Consider the following 23,787-nt stretch of genomic DNA (forward strand, 5'->3'; position numbering starts at 1 on the left):
TGCCCAATGGAGGAAATGAAATATTTTCATTTTTTCCCTCTGCCTACCCTGTTATACAGCGGCATACAGCGTGAAGCTGATTTAATTTTATTTTTTTTTAAATATCTCGTTATTTAAATATCACGATTATTTAGGTGAGTTTTTAAAACACTAAGTAGAAATAAAAAAATACTAACCATATACTTAGGTAGGTAGCTATGATGTATATCTTAAGTTATGTAACGTTTAAAAGCTTTTTAAAATTTGTTAAATGTTAACGACAATTTCAAATGTTAACAACAAATTTATAATTATAATAAAGTACATAACTTAATAACATGTAGTGTAGGTATAAGTATATCATTTAATTAATTATTTATTATTAGTATGGTACGATCGATGAGTCGTGCCCGTTCTGAAGTTAAATATATATTTTTTTAATTTCCGAGCGAGCCAGTTGAACACATATATTTTAAATAAATATATTTTATAATTATATGAAAAAGTTTTAACTAATGTTTTAGAGTTTTAGCTTGGCACAAAGATTCTGAACACATTTTTTATCTGTAATTTTATAAATATTTTTATATAAATATTTCATATAATTTTTATAATTCAAAAATTAATTCTTTAAATATTTCCTGGTAAAAAAAATATTTGAACTGCACAACATAACAATGTCTAAATGGCTAACATCTGTTGCAAAGTAAAATGAAGTATGTCAACAAAATAAATATACGTACTCTATGAACAAAATCTTGTCCACATATTGTCTATGCGAATTGACAAACATGGCGAGCACGTCGAGGTCTGTTTTTCTGATTTATTTTTACTTCTGTTTATTTAGTGTCCAAGTAATTAAATTATTATATGCCCGAATAACGTTAATATTCAATATGGCTTTACGTAAGTTTAAGTTCTTGATGAATGAAAGCTTAGCTATAGTGGGTTGTCCAAATTGTATATAAAGATTTCTAATAATCGTACTTTAACTTTCATTTATGTTTTTAGAAGCGAAGCAAATAGAGTGGTCTGCTATGCACATCCCGATGCACCGCTTATTGAAGACTACAGGGCAGGTGACATGATATGCTCTGAATGTGGCCTCGTTGTTGGCGACAGGTAAGTAAAGAAAATCCTACGGATGCCATGATAATTGCAACAGTGGATCTCAGTACACAGCTATACAACACAATGCATAATATAAGGGTTTTATATGCCAAGGCCGGTTATAATTATTGTGCAAGGATATATGTAATTTCGAAACTATCAATTGCATACATTGATTGTAAACTTTGCGTGGCCATTTAATACGCTGCGTATATATTTACATTGGTGGGATCTGTTCCCATTCTCATAAAAGGACAAGCCTTTATGTTTTATAATTGGACACTTAATTACTAAATTAATATCAAAATACAAATTTGATCATGTGTTTGTTTTAAATATACGAAAGTCTAGAAATTTTTTTTGTTTTTGCAGAGTAATTGACGTTGGTTCAGAATGGCGTACGTTCAGTAATGAAAAGTCTGGTGTAGACCCGTCTCGTGTCGGTGGACCTGAAAACCCACTGCTCTCTGGAGGGGATCTGTCCACAATAATTGGACCTGGTCGAGGAGATGCCTCATTTGACAGTTTTGGAGTTTCTAAGTATCAAAATAGACGAAACATAAGCAGCACTGATAGAGCACTCATAAATGCATTCAGGGAAATCAACACTATGGCTGACAGAATAAACTTACCAAAAACTATAGTAGACAGAGCTAACAATTTGTTTAAACAGGTACATATAAACTTTTGAACTACACAATTTTTATAACTAGTCTGAATTACTTTCATATTCTAATAATATTATCATTTTTAGAAGATATTAAAAACTGAAAATTTCAATTTAATAAGTAATTTTTTTGGAAATTTTAGTTTGAAATTCAATAAAATAATATTTTGTTGAACAATTTTTTATATTGATATAACTTTTTTATAAATTAACCAATTTAAATAAAACAAACACTAAATATTAAGGGACATTACAGATACACACAGCAGTTAGTTACGATTTAATTATATGTGCAAATATAGATTACTTTATCAACTTTTAATTGATTTGTAGATAACTTGAATTAAATATAAAAATTGTTTATGTTTTGAAAAAGTGAATGGAAATTTCTCTAAACAATTTTTTAAAACATTATCTAAGCAAAAAAAAAAACATTAAAATGCAAATATATTTTGCATATTTGAGTCGATGGCCTACATACTGCAATACCTATTACGTACAAATTTACATTTAATTTTCTTTACTAACTTTACATTGTTGCATGCAGTGGCAAACCTTGTTTGACTGTAAACATGTTGGTTGTAGGATCGATTGCTACTTAGGGGAATGAGATATTTACATTTCTTCTATCTGGCAAAAAGACAAAGTGCAACATTGAATTGCTATTGCAATACTCATATTCTCGAAAATTAGGTAGTTTGTGGAAAATGGAGTATCTTAACACTAGGCTTCCTTTACTTACCCACCTATGCTGTGGGATACAGTGTCAAATTAAAAAAAAAACTAATGTTTTTGACTTTAATTAAATATTAATAATATTTAACAAAAACAACATTATATTTATTTATTTGGTGTACCAATAATAGCTACACAATAGAAGAGAAAAAGGTACAATGTATAATGCTAAATAATGTATAATTATAAATATTTTGCTCTTTAATTACAGGTGCATGATGGCAAAAACTTAAAAGGCCGAGCAAATGATGCCATAGCCTCCGCATGTCTGTACATAGCATGTCGTCAAGAAGGTGTGCCACGTACATTCAAAGAGATTTGTGCAGTCAGTAAAATTAGTAAGAAAGAAATTGGTAGATGTTTCAAACTAATTCTCAAGGCTCTAGAAACTTCTGTGGACTTGATAACTACAGCTGACTTTATGTCTCGATTCTGTTCAAACTTGGCTCTGCCTAATTCTGTCCAGAGGGCAGCAACCCATATTGCAAGGAAAGCTGGGGAACTGGACATTGTATCTGGAAGGAGTCCTATATCTGTTGCAGCTGCAGCTATTTACATGGCATCACAGGTAAGCTTCAATTTAAAAGTATGTTAATATAAGAAGTAATCATGTGTATTATTTTTATCATTTTAAAATTTTTTCTACTACCTAAAATATAAAATTGAACTAATTTAAACTAACAATTTAACACAACCCAACACTTGATTTATTATAGTAACAACTGAGGCAATTGTGGCATACTAGTATAGCATCTGATTATAAATGTAGCTAGTTTTGGTTTGGTTTCCCACTGAGAGATGAATTATTATCATTCACCCATTCTTATTGCTTCACCCTGTATCCCGCATATAGCAGGGAAGGCAAATGGAATCCAGTGTTAAGATACACCATTCCCCACTTTTTGCCAGATTCTGGAGGCATACAATACATAATGTTCTCTTTTGACATAAGTTCTTTACCACCTACTCTGCAAAACATAGTGTTAAGCTGAAATATTTTTTTCAAAACAGATGTTTGTTGGATATGACTATCTTGTTCCAAGGTCCGTATTTATTAGTACATAGTAATTATGCTAAGTTATACAACATATAAGATACTGAGCTGATTGCACACATACACACCACAGTATTAATTAAACATTGTTATAGTGGGTTTCCCATCTTATTACATTCAAACATTGATACAGAAAATTTAAACTAAAAAATATATTATAAATTTATACTGTTTCAATATATTCCTTCACAGGCATCAGAGGACAAACGCAGTCAAAAGGAGATAGGAGATATTGCAGGTGTGGCAGACGTGACAATCAGACAGTCTTACAAGCTGATGTATCCGTATGCAGCTAAATTATTCCCCGATGACTTCCGATTTGCGACCCCCATTGAGTTCCTGCCTCAAATGTGAATGTAAGGCATGTGTTTATCATAAGTTACTTGCAAAATGCTGTAATTCTATTTGGTTTAGTTATTTAGGTATGTTATTTTGTATATGCCAGTTGAGCATACTAAATTACTATGTTTATATGTTTTCATTCTGTATCTCACATATAGAAGGGCAGGCAGGGGAAATCTAGTTGTTAAACACTTTCCCACTATGTGACCAATGACAAAGAAACAAATTATAAACAACTAACAAATTGGAAAATTATAACTTAGGCCATTAAAGCACAAATTAATCGTATCTAACTGTAAATGCTATAATTGGGGGTTCAATTTCCATTAAGGGGAATATAATATTATTGTTTTTATTTCCTCACTTTGGTGAGAGAAAAGGCTGCGTTGAGTTCCACCATTCAACATGTATTGTCTTAAATTAGTATGGTGTGTGAGAAACAGAGTGTCTTCAGACTAGGCTCACACTGGTGGATTTTTATAGCATTTTATCATGGTTTTTATATTAATAATAGTTAGTGTTACTTTGTATTCTATATGTACTTCTTTAAGCTATTATACATATAAATGAGAATATGTATAATACTACCTTTACATATGTAAAAAATAACATATGTAAAAAATAAATAATATTGATTTTGCATATTCTTCGCAATTATGTGGGGTAGCTGTTGGAAACGAAAATAAAAAATATATGTACAGAAGAATTTTATAATATATAATTTAGGTTTGTATAATTATTATAAACTACATGATATTTTCCTATTGCTAAACTATACAGTTGTGGGTTTGATTCCCCATTTAGGGGAATGAATTATTTTCATTCACATAATGTTTTAAGAATTGAGAAATGAAGTGTCTTAACACTAGATTACCTCTGCCTGCCTGTAAGAAAAAAGTTAAATGCTTCCAATCAATGTTTCAGAAACCTATACAGTTTTGCTATTTAAGTGTATAAGGGTAGTTATATTTGCAACCCACTAATTTAGATTAAAACTGTTTAACATATATAGTTATTGTGAAGAAGACTACACTTTTATTAATTTACTAATTTCACGAGTGAATGATGTAAGTTTAATATATAGCAAGGTTGTAAATTAGAGTAAATGTTTACAATGTCTAAACATTACAAAATGTCGTATTTATGTGTAACTACAGACAACAGAAACTTAAAAAAAATCTTAAACAATTTAAATATGAACAAACCATAGTGAAATCGCGAATGTCACAAATTGGAATATTTTTGTAACAAACCAGAGTAAGATCGTTTTATTTTTATTTTAAAGACTATAATGTAAAAATCTATCGCGGTACGTAAATTATCTATTTCAGGTTGTTAGATAAAGCAAAAATGTTTTATGAAAGATGTACATTTTATATTTTTATTAGGTAAACAGTCTTGATATTTTATATTGATAACATCATGTTAAATATGTACCTAGTTAATATACACACAAATATTTCAATATTTCTGAGCTTTAATTGTGGAGCTCTATTTCAATATATAAAAAAAACCCTTTTTGACAATTTTCAAAATACTTTATTATACTATCGATATTAAATATAGTTAATCGAATCATAATCGATTTTATTTTATTAACCGACCCATGAATGATTTTACTGGCGCTTAACATTATATAAATGGACATGCTTTTAAAATTGTCGCGATTTGGCGTGTGAGACTTAGTTTATATTACTTGAATAACCAACTTTGTTATTGTGATTTATGTACGATAAGTATTCCATTAAATATCTTAATTTAAGTGTATATGGTGTTTCAATTTACCCTATTTACATCTTTATAACTATCTGCGGGAGGTCAATTTCTAAGAAATTGTTCAATTACCCAGATAATAAGAATTAATATACATTTCTTGAGAAAGATTCATTTTGTTCTTGACCTTCCAATAGTAAGCTAATATGTCAATTTAAAGGTTAACCAAAATCATTCCTTTTACCACAGATTTCTTATGATGATGTTGGTTTTTTTTTTCCATAACTCAAATTGCAAATACGAAGCTGAAAATAAAACGTTCTTAAGTTATGTTAATTGTTTGGTGTTAAGCTGCAAACCATTGGTAATAGTGTTAAATAAAATGACACTAGCTTTACGAGCTGTCTCTCTATTGCTTTGTTTTGATCTTTGTTTACTCTGAGTAGTTGTGTATTACTCGTTTATTAACGCTTCATAGTAAGCCATAACATGTATTTATTTTGTTTATATTTAAATTGAGCATAAATTTAAAAATTTCTTTGCCAAAAGTTGAAGTCAATATTATTATTATTGTATTGAAGCCGGTCGTAGCGCAGGGGCACAGTGTGCCTGTAAACGCAACTTGTTGAGGGTTCGGTCCCCATGTGATGATTATTTTGATGCAAAGCACGGCGTCGGGTTACGCCACTCGACACAAATACATAGACACTTAAAGATTTGTTCATTTTCTTTATAAAACTGATTGACTTTTGTCTAGTTTCTATTGTCACACTATACGCAAGTTAAGTATCTTAAAATCTCTACAACCACTTCGCCCATACTAATGTACTGTATAATAGTGCTTATACAGTGTTTTATATTAGAACCTTGTACTTCTTGCTTATTAATAATTCTAAATTCGTATGCACTTACAGCTTATTCTGGGTGGCTCTCACTAGTATATTTAATGAGTATTGTCGTGCAGTATGCGTATCATTTCAACGAAAATAGTCGAAAAAGCACTTTTGTAGTTATGTTTGCAAAGATTTTTCTAATTTCTGTTATATGTAAGTAGTTGCTACTGCACATTCTCAAGCGTTTTTAAGTCTGATATTAACTAATAATAATATGAAATGGCCACATCTAGCAACTTATAGAACATCTTGCCTGTCTACATAGGCGCTGGAATCGGCGTGCCCACACCAAGATAGTCGTATGGCCACCCTAGAATTTTTAGTAACAAAAACCCTGTAAAATATTAAATAAACCTTTACATGAACAGATCCGAAAGTCCAAGAACTGCCCTGCAATGTCTACCGTAACGCTTTTTTATGATGATTAAATTAATATTATATTAGCATAATATTGCACTTGTAGGTCATGTGGTAGTCTTCGTTGATACCATTATCTATAACTATATGGCTGCGTGCCATTGAAGTATTAAAACGTTCCGCTTTTTTTAAGTTGAATCTGTAAATAAATTATTTATATTCGTGTAGATAATATTCTAAAACTTAAGTTTTCCAGATGACTAGTTTTTTAATTCATTCCAAATGTCAATTAACTATGCATATAATAGGTATATCAGCGTTAAATGTCTTCTAAATGTACCACTAATGAATGAAATTAAAATTATTAAAAGTCTCGAAACTTTTAGTCGCGAGCTCTTTAAATTCTTTGAATCTATACATTTTATTTGATTGTAAAAAGAGTCAAACCACACAAGTAAAAACCGCTTGACCTTTGGAGCTGAGCAGTCAGTGGGAACAAGAAGCCAACTAAAGTAGGTCGCATAAATCACAATGATATATGAACCGGCGAAACCATTATAATATCGAATTTGAATATTTTTATACAAAGCTCATCCATCAATTGATCGTTAAAAGAAAATACTTTTTTTTCTGCAGAATAGTTTGATACTTTATGAAATTTCGGTGAAATTATTTTTTCATGATATAATTTTCGTATAATGTGGTTCAATATCCTTTTTATAAATGCACAAATGCTAGATCAGCAAAAGCAATCTTAGCGTTTTATTTTGATATTAGATTGTCTTATAGGACAATCATGCATAGGGGAAACTGGGTACGGCTGTAACAGTTCGATAATTATGGAACAATAAGCACGGTAAGTAAGAGATACACGGGAAGGCCCCCTTTAGCAATAAGTCTCGACACTGTTGCTAGTGTCACCTTTGACGCGGTAGTTATACTTGCTGGGAGCGGGAGGCCTATTGTATTTTGTGAACCAAAAGTCTTTGGCTAATTTCCTTAAGCTCAATTATTTCCGCCGCAATGGCTTACAGCTGTACTGACTGCAATTAAATAAAAATTGTTACAACCGTACCCAGTCTACCCTATAGAAATAACGGTTGCAGCTGGAGCGATTTCGGCCAGTGTGCGTAGTATTTACGTTAATGCTTGAAAATTTTATATTAGCTTGTGTATATCATTATTCGTTTCCTTGTTCATAAACAGCAAAAAATTACTTTCTGGTTGATATTAGTAATGTGAACATTACAAATTTAATAGTCTTCTAAATACCATCATTACCACATCAATAGGTGATAATATGGTCAATATACATATTACGACATTTAATATTAAAAGAATCTTAAACTTTAATCTTTAGAAAATAACATCGATTTTACTATGTCAATTTTTATAAAATTGAGACATCGCATTAGCTTACATAAATAATAACTTGAAAGTTAATGTGATTTTTATTTCGTTTTTTCTTTCCGTATCCCACTTTCTGCCCAATCACAGAGACATTACGATTTGAGTTATCTAAACTCGTTGAGTCTCGTCTCGTCGTATTAGATTATCTGAACCCGTTACAATGCTTCACTGTACCAAATATACGGAAATTTAAATATTTTTGTTCTCCCCCATTTTTAAAACTAACGGGAAGTCATGTTTTCCTCAAGATTTTGGGCTATTTTGTGTTGAGTTGCGGAACTGAACGCCGCTCTGTGATTAAGAAGTGAGAAGTACTTTAATTTGTTAAGTAAGTATATTATTATATTATATTCTTCATATAGTAGGTGGATAAGGCACGTTCCAAGTGTGCTGTTTATAGTTTTATACTTCATTTTATAGTGAAATGCTAATTCCGATTTGTGTTTTATGGTAATTGAGATATGCCATAAAGATACTTGACCTAATTTTTTGTGTTTTAGAAGCAATAAAACATTCGATGGCCGAACTTGATAGAAACAAGGCTGGACAACTTTTATTGCCTATAACTTGCCGTTGTGCTGTGCTATTTACAGTAAAGTTGTGCAGACTCTTAAAGAGCTAGTGAGATTGGGCGTGCATATATTAGTATTAGAGCATTTGCATGCGAAAGAATTAAATAAATAATTAATAATTAATAATTATGATCTTTATAATTTTTTTAGTTTCACAGCTGTATTTTGCACGTAGCAGGGTCGGTAGAGTGACCCTAAGAACCTAGTGTTAGGATTGAAGTGTTCCACTTTCCGCCGAATTCTTCAGGCGTTGTATGTTAAGTGACGGAACTCAACGCCGCCTTTTGCCTCGTTGCTAGAGGGAGGAAATGAGAATTATATATTTCATTTCCCCGAGTGGGAATCGAACGTACAACCGTCATGTTTGCAATCACACTTTATATTAATAAGATTTAATTAATAAATTGTTTATTTAAAATTAAAATAGTATTCCATAAAATATATTTTTTTAAAGTTTTAGTATATTAAAAATAAGCCATTTTTATCACGATCAAAATTCCTTAGTCATACAAACATACTGTTTTACCTGTGAATGTTTTTTTGTAACTTTTCTCTAAGACAAATGGAGTGTTGAACGAACGTTTGAGTTAAATTCCAATATGTTACTATTAAATTTATGTTACTAGAAATAATTTCTTCTACTATTTTTATTTTATGTTCTGTTTCATTTCAAAAACAAGAGAAAGATGTTGATGGAGACGATGATAGCTCTATAATCAAAGTTTGTCTTTCTGATAGAGTGCCTTCTAGAAAAATCAAAACATTTTAGTTATTCTTAAAATTCTTATATAAGGTAGGTAAATATTCAGTAACATGATTTATATTATGAAGTAAAAATGTATTGTTACTATAAAGAAAATTAATTATTACTGAAAAACTTGAAACATTTGAACATTTCTAGGCCGTCTTGGCGCAGTTGTAAAGCGTGTTGTAAACGAGACTATTGTTGATGCGATTCCCACAAATCTTTAGATATGTTGCATTTTGAAAGACTTGAGCATCGTAATGTCGGTATAAGTTTTAAATGCTTTGCTTAAGAAGTCTTTTATAAAATAAAATTATACCAACACAAAGGCCACAAATTAACAGTGACCTATAAAGTTGGCAAGCTTGCTAAAGAAAAATAAAGCTTTTGCCAATTCTGTAGATCGTGGTCCTTCGAGCAGATAAATTTAAAGGCCGCACAAAATAATCATTTTAAATGCCGCAGTGCAACTATAATGTTAAAAGTACGTATAAAATGAAAGACTCATTTGTTTTAAGTAATTTTTCTTAAAAGTTGTAGACATTTATCGGTTTTCTTGTTTAGTTCGTAGGTATTACGAGTATATAGAATAGTCTTGTTATTTAGTTTTTAGATATCATAGGGAAATTTTAATTTGGCAAAGCAGCAAAATTAAATGGAAAATCATTCAATATTTAATATTAATGTTTAAATAAATAAGGCTTGATTGTAGCTAGTCGTGGCGCAGGTTCGAAGATGATTTAAATATATAAATGCTTTAGAATTTGTATAAATCTAGACAGACGCAGTTTTAAGTTTCACCATTTTTATAAATCTTAAAAACAAATTCTCGTAAGTATCTCATGACATATAATGCTTTAAAACTTTTAGTTAAACATTTTTGAGGGAACTTCTAGTGCAAGATTTTGAAACTATTCGCATAGTTCCAAAACTTAATCCCAGATATATTGGAAAACTTTTCAAATATGCAGGTCGACTCTTCTTATGTATATACAATATATTTACGAAAAGACATGAAAATGTAATTTAAACGACAGTTTAGAATGAAATTATGTATTATTTTGAGGTCGTCGTGGCCCAGTGGCACAAGGGTGTGACTGTAACGCGACGATTGTGGGTTCGATCTCCACTCGAGGGAATGAATTATTATTTTCTTTTCTTCGCTCTGGCACCAAGGTAAAACTTCGGCGTTAAATTCCGCCACTCAACACGTAGTACTTCGAAATTTGGCGGAAAATGGGGAACGGAGTGTCTTAACACTAGGTTTTCTGCTATGTGTTAGATGCAGTATACAGTTGATTTATATATTTTAATTTATTTTATATTCAGTTATTACGCATTCTAAATGCCGCTGTGGCGCAGTGGCTCGACTGTTAACATGATGGTTATGGTTTCAATTCCACTCGGGCCAGTTATTATTTTTTAGCTTCACTTTATCCTGCACATAGCAGGGTAGGTACAGGTAACTTAATGTTATGACAATCCTTTCCATTAAGGCAATTTCTTTCTCCACTTTCCGCCGAATTCTCGAGGCAAAGCGTGTTGACCTACCTACTCTGCTATCTGCGGGAAAGAAGGTGAAGCTATAAAAAAAATTAGAACTTTTTATAATTAAGCTTTGAAACAAACTAATGTCACTGCATAAAATTTTTTTAAGTTTATCGTTGAACATTTTTGAGAAAATAGCTTTGAACTAGCACGAAGTTTTGAAACTAAGCTAGACTAAATCCTAGATTTATTGGTAAACTTTTCAAACATTCACGCTGAGCTCTGAGTAATAGCTCTTACATATTTAAAATTTAATGATATGAATTGGAAAGTATTCATGAACGCATTAAAAAATACAGATATTATGAATTCATTAATGTAAATAAATACTTAATGTATACACTTTCTAGTTCATAAATTGGCTATAAAATAAGGTTCAATAAGATGCAATGTTAATACATTTATAAATAATTTATTTAGTAAATGAATAAATTTTGTACACAATGGCATAGAATATGCAAATAATTTATTAAAAAAACTCATTAAATTATAACTAAAAACAGTTGAAAAGCATAGTAGCCTAGTACACTATACTAGTAGTATGTTAATGTGACTTGTTGATTACTTAAACAGCGTTAGAGATGTTTCTTTTCTTCTAATCACTGCAGTTGCAACGGGAACATTTACAGTTGTTTCTGGACTTCAATCCTACCTCGTTGTTACAACAGTTGCAATCTCCCTTGTTGTTGTTACGACAGTTGCAATCCACGCATTGTTTCGAACCTTCCTGCTTGTCACTGCAGTTGCAATGGGAACATTTACAGTTGTTGCTGGACTTCAATCCTACCTCGTTGTTACAACAGTTGCAATCTCCCTTGTTGTTGTTACAACAGTTGCAATCCACGCATTGTTTCGAACCTTCCTGCTTGTCACTGCAGTTGCAATGGGAACATTTACAGTTGTTGCTGGACTTCAATCCTACCTCGTTGTTACAACAGTTGCAATCTCCCTTGTTGTTGTTACAACAGTTGCAATCCACGCATTGTTTCGAACCTTCCTGCTTGTCACTGCAGTTGCAATGGGAACATTTACAGTTGTTGCTGGACTTCAATCCTACCTCGTTGTTACAACAGTTGCAATCTCCCTTGTTGTTGTTACAACAGTTGCAATCCACGCATTGTTTCGAACCTTCCTGCTTGTCACTGCAGTTGCAATGGGAACATTTACAGTTGTTGCTGGACTTCAATCCTACCTCGTTGTTACAACAGTTGCAATCTCCCTTGTTGTTGTTACAACAGTTGCAATCCACGCATTGTTTCGAACCTTCCTGCTTGTCACTGCAGTTGCAATGGGAACATTTACAGTTGTTGCTGGACTTCAATCCTACCTCGTTGTTACAACAGTTGCAATCTCCCTTGTTGTTGTTACAACAGTTGCAATCCACGCATTGTTTCGAACCTTCCTGCTTGTCACTGCAGTTGCAATGGGAACATTTACAGTTGTTGCTGGACTTCAATCCTACCTCGTTGTTACAACAGTTGCAATCTCCCTTGTTGTTGTTACAACAGTTGCAATCCACGCATTGTTTCGAACCTTCCTGCTTGTCACTGCAGTTGCAATGGGAACATTTACAGTTGTTGCTGGACTTCAATCCTACCTCGTTGTTACAACAGTTGCAATCTCCCTTGTTGTTGTTACAACAGTTGCAATCCACGCATTGTTTCGAACCTTCCTGCTTGTCACTGCAGTTGCAATGGGAACATTTACAGTTGTTGCTGGACTTCAATCCTACCTCGTTGTTACAACAGTTGCAATCTCCCTTGTTGTTGTTACAACAGTTGCAATCCACGCATTGTTTCGAACCTTCCTGCTTGTCACTGCAGTTGCAATGGGAACATTTACAGTTGTTGCTGGACTTCAATCCTACCTCGTTGTTACAACAGTTGCAATCTCCCTTGTTGTTGTTACAACAGTTGCAATCCACGCATTGTTTCGAACCTTCCTGCTTGTCACTGCAGTTGCAATGGGAACATTTACAGTTGTTGCTGGACTTCAATCCTACCTCGTTGTTACAACAGTTGCAATCTCCCTTGTTGTTGTTACGACAGTTGCAATCCACGCATTGTTTCGAACCTTCCTGCTTGCCACTGCAGTTGCAATGGGAACACTTACAGTTGTTGCTGGACTTCAATGCTACCTCGTTGTTACAACAGTTGCAATCTCCCTTGTTGTTGTTACGACAGTTGCAATCCACGCATTGTTTCGAACCTTCCTGCTTGCCACTGCAGTTGCAATGGGAACATTTACAGTTGTTGCTGGACTTCAATGCTACCTCGTTGTTACAACAGTTGCAATCTCCCTTGTTGTTGTTACGACAGTTGCAATCCACGCATTGTTTCGAACCTTCCTGCTTGCCACTGCAGTTGCAATGGGAACACTTACAGTTGTTTCTGGACTTCAATCCTACCTCGTTGATACGACAGTTGCAAGTTTTACATTGCTTGAACTCTCTTTTGTCATTACAATAAATACAGATGCAAGTGTATTGTGTTGCGGAGTTATTACGTAGAGCACACATGCATTTTTCACTTCGAACTTCAATTGACTTGGAATTGTCCGCCATTGTTGTGTTTTATGATATCTCTGTAAACAAATATTTAATGATTTGTAGTTTCGTTTCTAATAATTAATATAGTAACCTCCTGCAGTATCGTCTTATTATGAATATTATAATTTTAATAGCATGAAAGTTATTGTTATAATTGTTAAATAAAATATATATTCCGAAATTACAAAAGGCATTTAAAATAAATTAGATAACAAATGTCAATTTCTATATTTATATGAAATATATTTTATTTTACCTTCCTGCATACAGCATATAGCAGGAAAGGCAGAGAGAACCCAATGTGTATTCCGTTCCCCGTTTTCCTTATAAATTCCAGACGTTATGTGTTGAATGGAGAAACCCAATACCAAACTTTGTCCTGGCAAGTCGAGTAAATGGATAACAAAACAATTCCTGGGTAATAAAACCGTTTATTACCCAGAGCAGGATTCGAACCAACAACCAAATACAAGAAATTGAACCCACGACGTCTATAGCACCGATGACTTAAATATAATTACAAAATCAACCGAAAACAAATACATAAAATTGATAGCAAATATGTATATCTTATCTATTATCAGTACTCACTTTGTACACGTAACCGGTGTCGACGACTGACGAATTAGAATAATGATACGATTGTAACTCTGCTGCTTTAATATAGTAAACATTTTAGTTCGCCGTGTGCACTGAGAGGAACGTGAGTGACTAATACTTGTAGTGTCGTGTGGTACCGAGCGTCGAGTGCAAATTGTATCGTGTGGAAGCCTTCTTTCTGTTTTCTATGGAAAATGATTCATGTATTTTAATTGTTACTAGAAATTACTGTTTAATGTAATTAAGTAAATTATAATAAAAAGTAATTTCTAGTAATAATTAGAATAGATTAATATCAGATATCTTATATTTATAGATAATCTTATATTTTTTTTAACATGATGTTGTATTTTAATTATTTAATAGCAATCTAATGTAGAATTACAATAAGCATAAATATATTGAATTCAAATAAATATATTAAAATGGTCGTAATAGTTAATTTTAGTATTTTTTTTTTAATTTATAATAATTGTTAAATGTATATGGTTTGCTATTATAAATACGTTTCGTATGTCATAGTTTATGTTATTTCTTAGTAATAATAATATAATAGTGATATTTTTCATACTAGTATATGTCCGCCGCTTTTGTTGCGTGGAACAGCATCGGTCCCTTTCAATTTCATTATCGAAAGGAATAGATATTGTTCTCTTACTACATATTTCCAAGAATCTCAATAGAAGTTAAAAGTTCGCTAAGAAAATTTAAAATAAAAATTATATCTTTTATATTAATTTGAAAGTTGAAGAATTGATTTTCGTATAAATTGTTTTTAAAAGCTTTTATTTGCCTTATTCATGTCTCCATGTCATTTGAATTTTTTTAAAATATTTAATTTATAACAAATATAAAAAAATATAATTATATTAATAGTTATTTAATATTTTATATAAATTACATCATATTTTAATAAAATTATAAAATAAAATGAGTAATAGTGCCGTGTGTTTTAGCGGCGAGTGCAAGCTGTGCCGTGTGGAAGTGCTTTACAGAAGGAAATGATTCAGCAATTATTGAAAATTATATTTTCAATCAATAAAAATTGATTTTGAAAAAAAACTTCTTAATAACGTTAAAATTGCATAAAATAATTAATAGATACTTTTTTAGCATCATCCCATATCTTGCATATAGCAAGGAAGATAAACAGAGAAGACCTAGTGTTAAGACGCTCCGATCTCCGCTTTATTTTTTTAAAAATATATATCTAAGAAAATTCAAGGCCAGTCGTGGTGCAGTGGCACAAGCGTGTGACCGTAACGGCGATAGCTAGTGGGTTCGAACCCCACTCGAGGAAATTAAATATTTCATATTTTAATTTCTTCGTTCTGGTGTCGATTCATTGACTATTATGTAAACTATCTAGATTAAAGTTCACAGAAATTATAATAAACTAATTAATTATATAGTATGTTTTATATGATTAGAGTAATATCTAAATAAAAAAAAACCCGTCTCTTATCTGTAAAAAAATATATATAATGACAATTCCCATTCCAATAGTGTAATATTGCGGTAGATTTAGTAGGAAAAAAATCAAAAGTATTACGAAATACCGCATTTTATCATGTAAAGATGTCGGTGTCTACTTTGAAGTGCCGTCATATTGAACGCGTTGATTGAATACGAGGACGTGATCGCTTGACAAAGCATCTGTCTTGGGATTAACGTCCGAATAATCCACTTTTTTTGGCTTCTTCTATAATATTTATACTCTAAGGTTTTTCTTTTAGGAATAATATTTTTAGTTCTATTTTTTAACCGACTTCAAAAATAAGGAGGTTATCAATTCGATTGTATTTTTAACTTATTAATTTCATAAGGAATAGATAGACATGGAAAAAAAATTAAATCAGCTTCACGCTTTATTCCGTACCCAGCGGGGTAGACAGACAGAAACTAGTGTTAAGACACTCCGGTTCCCCATTTTCCACCGAATTCTGGAGGCATTACGCGTTAAGTGGCAGAACTCAACGCCGCGCTTTGCCTCGACACCAGACTGAAGTAATAAAAATATAGATTTAAATAACTACTTAATTTCAAAAATCTATTCTATTAGGTAACTAACAAAGAAAACATAATAACATTCCCTCTTCAAAGTCTGTAAACAATATAAACTTCCTGTAGTAACCGCGTTCCACATTCATTACTGTAGTAATAACAGCACTGACTGCCACTTTCATTAAACACACACTTAACTTTATTTTCAGTCTACGTCGGTTAATCATCTCCCGCTATTAACATATGTTTCGTCGTAAAAAACAACTGACTAATTGACTCTAGACTACTTTGTGACTACTTATATTGTGTTTATAATTTATTTTATGAGTTACGACTAAGTGATGAGTGTTTTTTGTATTTTTTTTGTGTTATTAATAAAAGGAGTAAGGATTAGGTTATTGGGTGAAAGTGTAGGTAATAATTATTTTATTTATTTGTGTACAATGAAGTGACTATAGTCAATTAAAAAAAAGACATTGACTTCTTTCACATGCCATGAAATATGTCTGAATTAAGTATTTTTTTTGTAATAAGTGGAGAAAACTAAATACTAAAGTATAAAGCATTATATACTACACACATTTTTTTTCAATACAGCATGTACGTACACACTTAAATTTTAAAAATTTTAAGGTAAATTTATTAAATTTTAAATTTTCAGTATCGACTTTTTAGCTTCATACTTTATCTCTTCTTATCATCAACCTTTTTATGTGAACTATCCCCAATATCATCAATATTGTGTTCTTGAAGGTCAACACAGGTCTCCACCTGCCCCTCCCTTACCGCTCTACTCATGCTTCTCTCGACGTGCCCAAACTATCTAAGGACGTTCTCTCTCATCCTCAGTTTAACACCCTCTTTTAACTTATGTTGTTGTAACCAACAATTATAACTAATAGTTTCATAAACAAAAATTAAATTGAAAATAATAAAAAGAATTATTTGTGGAATCCATAATCCATAGTAACGGAAGTGGCAATACAAGTGGAATATTGAAAATGAAGTAACAATTTATATTCTAAATATTTAGGTTTACGCTCAATATCGTAATTTATTGTAGAACACTAGTTTATAAAAATAAATTTCATTGTCCAAACAATCATAAAGCTTTTAAAATATAGATCGGTCGAAATAAAGTGAATGAGTTGTTGCTATCAATTTTGTTTATTTATTTTAAACGTTTGTCTAATAAAATGATTTGAGACCAGTCGAGACCGTAGGGGCACAAGCGTGCGACTGTAAACGCGACTGATTGTGGGTTTGATTCCCTGTGGAGGAAATATTTTTTTTAATATTTTCATTTCCTCGCTCTGGTAACGAGCCAAATACCACTTGGAGCTTCCTCAGTTGAGCTATGCCACGATGGTCTCAACTTGTTGACACCGTCGTGGCAATGGTACAATGACAATGTCTAACAGTAAACGCCGAACCCGTACCGGGTTCGATTCCCACTCGGAAAATGAATTATTTTTATATCCTCGTGGTTATCATTATGGAGTGGATGATCATGATGATATCTCACTTCATGACGACACCACGACATTTTTCTTCATGTTTTGTTTCTCTACTAATAAATTAAATATTAATCTATATAATTAATCAACCGTTTATGTTTGTTAAGTAATTCTAGCGTTTTAATTTTAATGGACTTGTTACAAGTTATAAATCGTTTATTTCCTCCTCTTTTATAAATTTTACGGAAAAAATACCATTAATTAGTCCATCAACACTGATATCTAACTTCTTACTTTGCGTTATTTTAGACGTAGTTAATGACCGGCTCGCGTGTTCCATACAAATTTTGATTTCATCGGGCCAAGGTTAGATAGTGTTTTAGTGAACTATAAATGCTAGGCTTATTATGTTAATTAATATATAGACAAATTATAATATTATATAATTAGTCGTATTTTATGTTATAAATGAAATTATAATGTCACTTACAATACAAAACCCGGTCGTTGCGCAGGGGCACTAAGTTTGACTGTAAAAGCGACTGGTTGGGGGTTCGATCCCCATTTGATGAGGAAATATTTATTTAAGTTTGTATTTTCATTGCTTCGCTCAGGTATCGAGACAGCACGGCGTTGAATTCCGCCACGCAACATATTTTTTGTGTAATAATCATGCAACCATGTAAATTTCAAATATTACTACACCTTTTACCAAATAAATTATTTAAATAGTGTAGTAAATTTTAAATAAAATTTTCATGTGCTAGTATCATATTCGTAAATTTGCTATTTTACTTTTGAAATTTTGTATTTTTTTATCTGTCACGCAATATTTCATGATTAAATAATTATTTTACATTTACATAAATAATAATAAAAGTACCATACATATATTTTTTTTTACTTTTAAGAGGTTAAAAATATATATAACGTCGTACGTCAAATGTGCTTGTGTATATAATATCCAATTTCTTACATTGTGTAATAAAATAATTTTCATATCAAAAATAACAGAAAAACGTCTTTTAATATTTATTTTTAAAAAATCAGTCATTTATATTTCCAAACCAAATTAAGGAGTAACTATATATACTAAAATAAAAAAAACTAAATTATCACTATGAAGAGAAAATTTGGCAAAATTGTTAAAATTCCAGTAATCTATTCTGAAACTAAATTAGGCGTGTTCTACATTCGTGTTAGCTTGGCATTCCAGCTGGACGTGCGCCAGCCTTGGAAAAAATATAGAGTTCGGGAACAATTACATTTAATATGAAAACCTTCGTTATTTGGCTTCTTTTGTTTCATTTATTTTTTGTAGGGTGATAATTTATGGTCTGAATTCAAAATTGTATATTATAATTTTTATTGTATATTATATATTAATTATAATTTTTTAGTCAAAATTAAAATAAAATTAATTTTATTGTTATATTTATGTTGATATTTAAAAATATACATAAATTTTACCCTCTTCGGAAATTGACCAATACAGTGAGACCGCGTCGGTTTATGGGTTCGATTCCCACTCGAGAAAATGAAATATTTAATATATTTGGTTCTTTGTTCTGGTGTCGATGCAAGGTGAGAAGCCTGTATGCTTCGTTACAAAAGACAACTATGTGTAAATATAAAGGAGAGCGGTAAGCAATTGAAGTACCTACTATTATAAAAGTTAATGTATCAACCTCTATAAAGCTTAACACCACTTAAAGCTACAAACAAGCTGTAAACGCTGTGTCATCCCACTTATTACTATAATATATTTGGAGGTGCGTTTAAACGGCACCTTAGTGACGTCCCGTGGCATCGTAATGTACTTCTGGTTACGTATTTTGTCCCGTTTAATGTTTTTGGTTCCGGTGTAAATGTCACTTTGATTTTTACACTCACGCTTATTTTTTTTTAAATTATCAATATTTTTTTTAGCTTTAAGTTGTATTTCGCAAAAATCACTTGGAGGACACCTATTATTACACTTCGTTCCCTACTCATGTACTCACCGCTCATTTTTCGAGACAATGTAAATTGAGCTGCGGAATTGAACGCCGTTATCAATGTTGATAAGAAATATACATATTTAGCTTAATTCGCTTTAAATTATTTGAATAAAGAGGTGCTTATACATTTTCATATTTTTCTATATAGAATCGCTTAAAAAACATCCATATAGACAAACACATTTGATTGTTTTTAAATATTATGAAGCACAGACAGAAAAACTTAATACAGACAGACAAATCTATTTTAAATCGGTAGTGTGATAGGCAAATCAAATAGTAATTTCATACATCATTATTTTTTTATTGATCGATATTTTATATTACTTTAATTAATATCTATTGTTATATGAGCTATAAAAATGGACTTTAAATATATAATTTAGTGACTAATGCATTATTACTTCCTTTTTAATTAACTAGCTTATGCTTATCTGCGGCTTCGTCCGCATGGCTAAATGGAAATAAATGTATTACTTATACTTCACACATGAAACAGTAATGAAATTGAAGTAAAAAATGCTATTGGTAAACGAGTATCCATATATCGAATTTATTTTCTTCTGAAAACATGTCCGCGGCGTTGAATTACGCCCTTCTCTTCTTCCTACCCTGATATGTGCGGGAAGCGGCGTGAAGATAAAAAAAGTTTGCCCGTAAAAACGCGACGGTTGTGGGTTGAATTCCAAATTGAGAAACTACGGGGGAATGGATTAAGTTATTTAATATTTTCATTCCTCACTCAGAAGAGAAAACACGATGTTGACTTCCCCCACTCAACATGCTATGTCTTGAAAATTGGATGGAAAATAGAGAGTAGAGCAATGTAGCTCTTGGTGCCCTCAGCATACCCCGTTTTATGCGGGATACAATTTGAAGCTCTTATAGAATAATAATATAGTAGTTTGGTCTAATACCATTTATAAATAAAATCGACATAAGGTGTGAATTAGATGACTTATTGAACCGTATAATTAAATTAACCAGGTGTTAACAATTTAAAGTTCAATAAGTGAAGGGATGTTATAAATAAAAGGCTGTCGTGGCGCAGCGGCACAAAGGTGTGACTGTAACGCGACGGTTGTGGGTTCGATCCCCACTCGCATTATTATTTCATAATATCTTCATTTCTTCACTCTTGCAGCAAGGCAAAAGCCCAGCGTTGAGTTCTGCCACTCAACATGCAATTCTTCGAAAAATTCTGCAGAAAATGGGGAACGAGGTGTCTTACCACTATGATCCCTCTGCCTATCCTGCTGTATGCAGTTAACAATGTGAAGCTGATTAATTTAATTTTATTTATGTTATAAAATAAATATTCGTCATCAGATGTCCTGCATTAGTATTTTACAATCGTGGTGCTGTTGGGATGGTTATATTATTAAAAAAAGGCTTTAAATTAAGGTGCCTAATTTAGAAAAAAAAATAGTTTGGTCAAATTGCCATACATTTATCTACCCTCATCAATAAATGAAATTAGAATTTTTAAATTTAATTTTCAATCTCAATCCACAATTCTACACTTTATCACTGTACATATAAAGTTAAGAACCAGGCTATACATAGTTATTATAACGCCCATCCTGTATAATTCGCACATGTCACCGCGAGGCGTGAAATTGATTCTAATGCTATAGACAGATGTGCAACGTGACAATTGTGTCACGCCTATCAAAATGCACAAAGATACTATTAAATATTTTTATTTTTGGGGCAAATATGTTGTTTTTGTGTAAAAGGGACGTTATTTAGATGTTGGTATCATTTTGTGAGCTTTGGATAACAATCTACGAACTCAACAGAATTTACTCAAAACCATTCGTTATTTTGACAAAAATCTGAAATTAAAAAGAAAAAAATAATATATTTAAAGTCTAAAGATTATGTATATTTGGAATACAAACACATTTTACAATTAAAATATACATAAATGTTTTTATCTAAATCCACTCAGTAGATGTTTCTAACTCAACTCTAACTCTTTCTATTATTTTTTATTTATTTTCGAAACTATATAAATGAAAATAAATAAATAAGGAAAGCTTATATCATTACAATTTTTGATCTCCATTATTTGTAAGTACAGTACAAAGCTACAATTTACCCCAGTTTCGGATTTAGTTGACGTCTCGTGGGACTCGTGATTCGGCCGCGCACGTGTCGGTCTTGTGGCACATTTGCAACGTGTGCTAAAGACACTAACGAGCGCTATTTATTTAGAGTATTTATTTTTATGTTACATCATAGATACTTCAATGGATTATATGTAATAGTACAATTCCTATTGCTGATCTCGCTGTAAGTGTACCAAATATTTTAATTTGCATAACAAACGTGTGTTGTATAGCGGAACTCAACGCTGCGCTACGTTAGTCAGAGCGAGGAAATGGAAATCAATTAATATAATCATTCCAGTCTGAGGATCGAATCCAGACCATCGCGTTTACAACCAGACGCACCAGGATGGTCTTGTATTTATTATAGATATTATTATAAAATAAAATTTTGAAAGTCTAGAAGTATATAAAGGAAAACCGAATGAAAATTAACTCTGTTTTTAACATTGTAAGTCCGATTTTTTTCTTGTACATAAAGACTTAATTAATACCAAAATTCCACAGTAAAATTAGAATTTGCAACCGTTACAAATGATTTAGGGGTTTCCAAACGTTAGGGTAGGTCCTGGTATTGACAGGTCTTATCTGATAGTTGATAAATAACAAAAGATAAGAAAACGCTATCGATGTCAATAAATATAACAGTGCTGCCAAATGGCTCCCTAAATTAGACGTTATGGTTGATTTCATACATATATTTAAATTCGTACAACGTTTATTTTGTATTTATTATTAAAAACATGCTCTGCAACTCTCAGAGAGAGAGAGAGAGAGAGAGACATCATTATAATAATTTATTACTTTTAATACCAGGGAAATACCTATACCATAAATAAATGCATATAACCTCCCGACATGGATCCAACCAAAGCGTTGGCACCTATTCTCCCATTAACACTAAAACAAACACTAATTTAAAATAAACACTACACTATACAAAATAACAAACTAATATAAATAAAATCACGTCAGTTCAATATAATCGAAGCTCATCGATATGGTAGTCGCCTAGTGACCGCGGTCTCTTTACTAATAGCTAGTGGACAGGACACGGTGCACGTGCTGGTATACTTAAGTGGGAAGTATGTAGCCCTTATGCATCGGCCCTTTTGCCATACTAATGTAGACGTGACGCTGATGAGACGGAGATATACCGTTTCTGGGTCGTTTTAAATTGTTAAATAGTTTTAGTGTTTGGGTTGTGAATTCTAATATTGTTAAATAGCATTTAGCGCTACAACATACATGTATACCCTTCTATGCGTATCCCGCATGTGGAACTCGGCAGAAACTGAAAGTGGGGAATGGAGTGTCTTAACATCAGGTTCCCTCTGCCTACTCTGTTGTGTGCGGGATACAGCGTGAAGCTGATTCGATATTTTTAAATAAAACGCCAATGAAAAAATATATGGCAACTAGTAAGATTTACAGAGAGAAAAATAATGTTCCACATAAATCTATTATGTTTATAGATGGAAATTTATAATGTTAAACATTGAAATTGCTCGTCAAATATCATATTTACGTATTAAGTTTTAATTTATAATCATTACATATAATCCGCCACTGGCGTAAATTGTACATACAAAAAAGAAAGATGTCAAAAACAAGTACCTACAAGTTGGTAATATTTTTTAAGATTGTTTCAAAAATGAATACACAACGAAGTTTGAAATTATTTTAATGAGATTCCTGTACTTAAGTATTAATTTAATGAAAACAAAATTATTATAAAGTAACAATAGTTGACTATAAAGCTCCAGAAGCTATTTTATAATTTTTAAAATATAAAAAATGAAAAGAGTCACTGAATGTTTGAAGATGCTTCTCTACCTACTTTAGAGATCACGTTTATATCCTACTTGCTTGTACATGCAAATTGCCAACTTATACGAGAACGCGATGAAAAGTTCGTGAATATCATACTTAGGTACTC

The 23,787-nt window shown here is 31.8% G+C and overlaps 2 protein-coding genes across 3 annotated transcripts; one reads left to right on the plus strand and one right to left on the minus strand.

The window, feature by feature from the left end:
• The first annotated feature begins 663 nt into the window (after positions 1-663).
• Positions 664-5,654, plus strand: TfIIB (transcription factor IIB). Of its 2 annotated transcripts, none has more exons than XM_085190185.1 (5): positions 664-787; positions 991-1,101; positions 1,462-1,762; positions 2,703-3,059; positions 3,738-5,654. In XM_085190185.1, the coding sequence occupies exons 1-5, from the start codon at positions 726-728 to the stop codon at positions 3,897-3,899; spliced, it is 993 nt and encodes a 330-aa protein (XP_085046311.1). In that variant the 5' UTR covers positions 664-725; the 3' UTR covers positions 3,900-5,654. The 2 variants fall into 2 exon arrangements, with proteins under 2 accessions (XP_085046311.1, XP_085046319.1); XM_085190193.1 differs by lacking the exon at positions 664-787 and adding an exon at positions 792-885.
• A 5,873-nt stretch (positions 5,655-11,527) lies between these two features.
• Positions 11,528-14,393, minus strand: LOC146541650 (uncharacterized). The gene is made up of 2 exons (XM_085190265.1): positions 14,265-14,393; positions 11,528-13,708 (listed from the first exon to the last, which is right to left on the minus strand). Exon 2 carries the CDS (start codon positions 13,686-13,688, stop codon positions 11,721-11,723), a length of 1,968 nt encoding a protein of 655 aa, XP_085046391.1. The 5' UTR covers positions 13,689-13,708; positions 14,265-14,393; the 3' UTR covers positions 11,528-11,720.
• Positions 14,394-23,787: the final 9,394 nt, after the last annotated feature.

The sequence above is a fragment of the Heliconius melpomene genome, chromosome 1 (genome assembly GCF_056956725.1).
Source record: "Heliconius melpomene rosina isolate 202511_hmr_F chromosome 1, ASM5695672v1, whole genome shotgun sequence".
Taxonomy (NCBI): Eukaryota; Metazoa; Arthropoda; class Insecta; order Lepidoptera; family Nymphalidae; genus Heliconius; species Heliconius melpomene.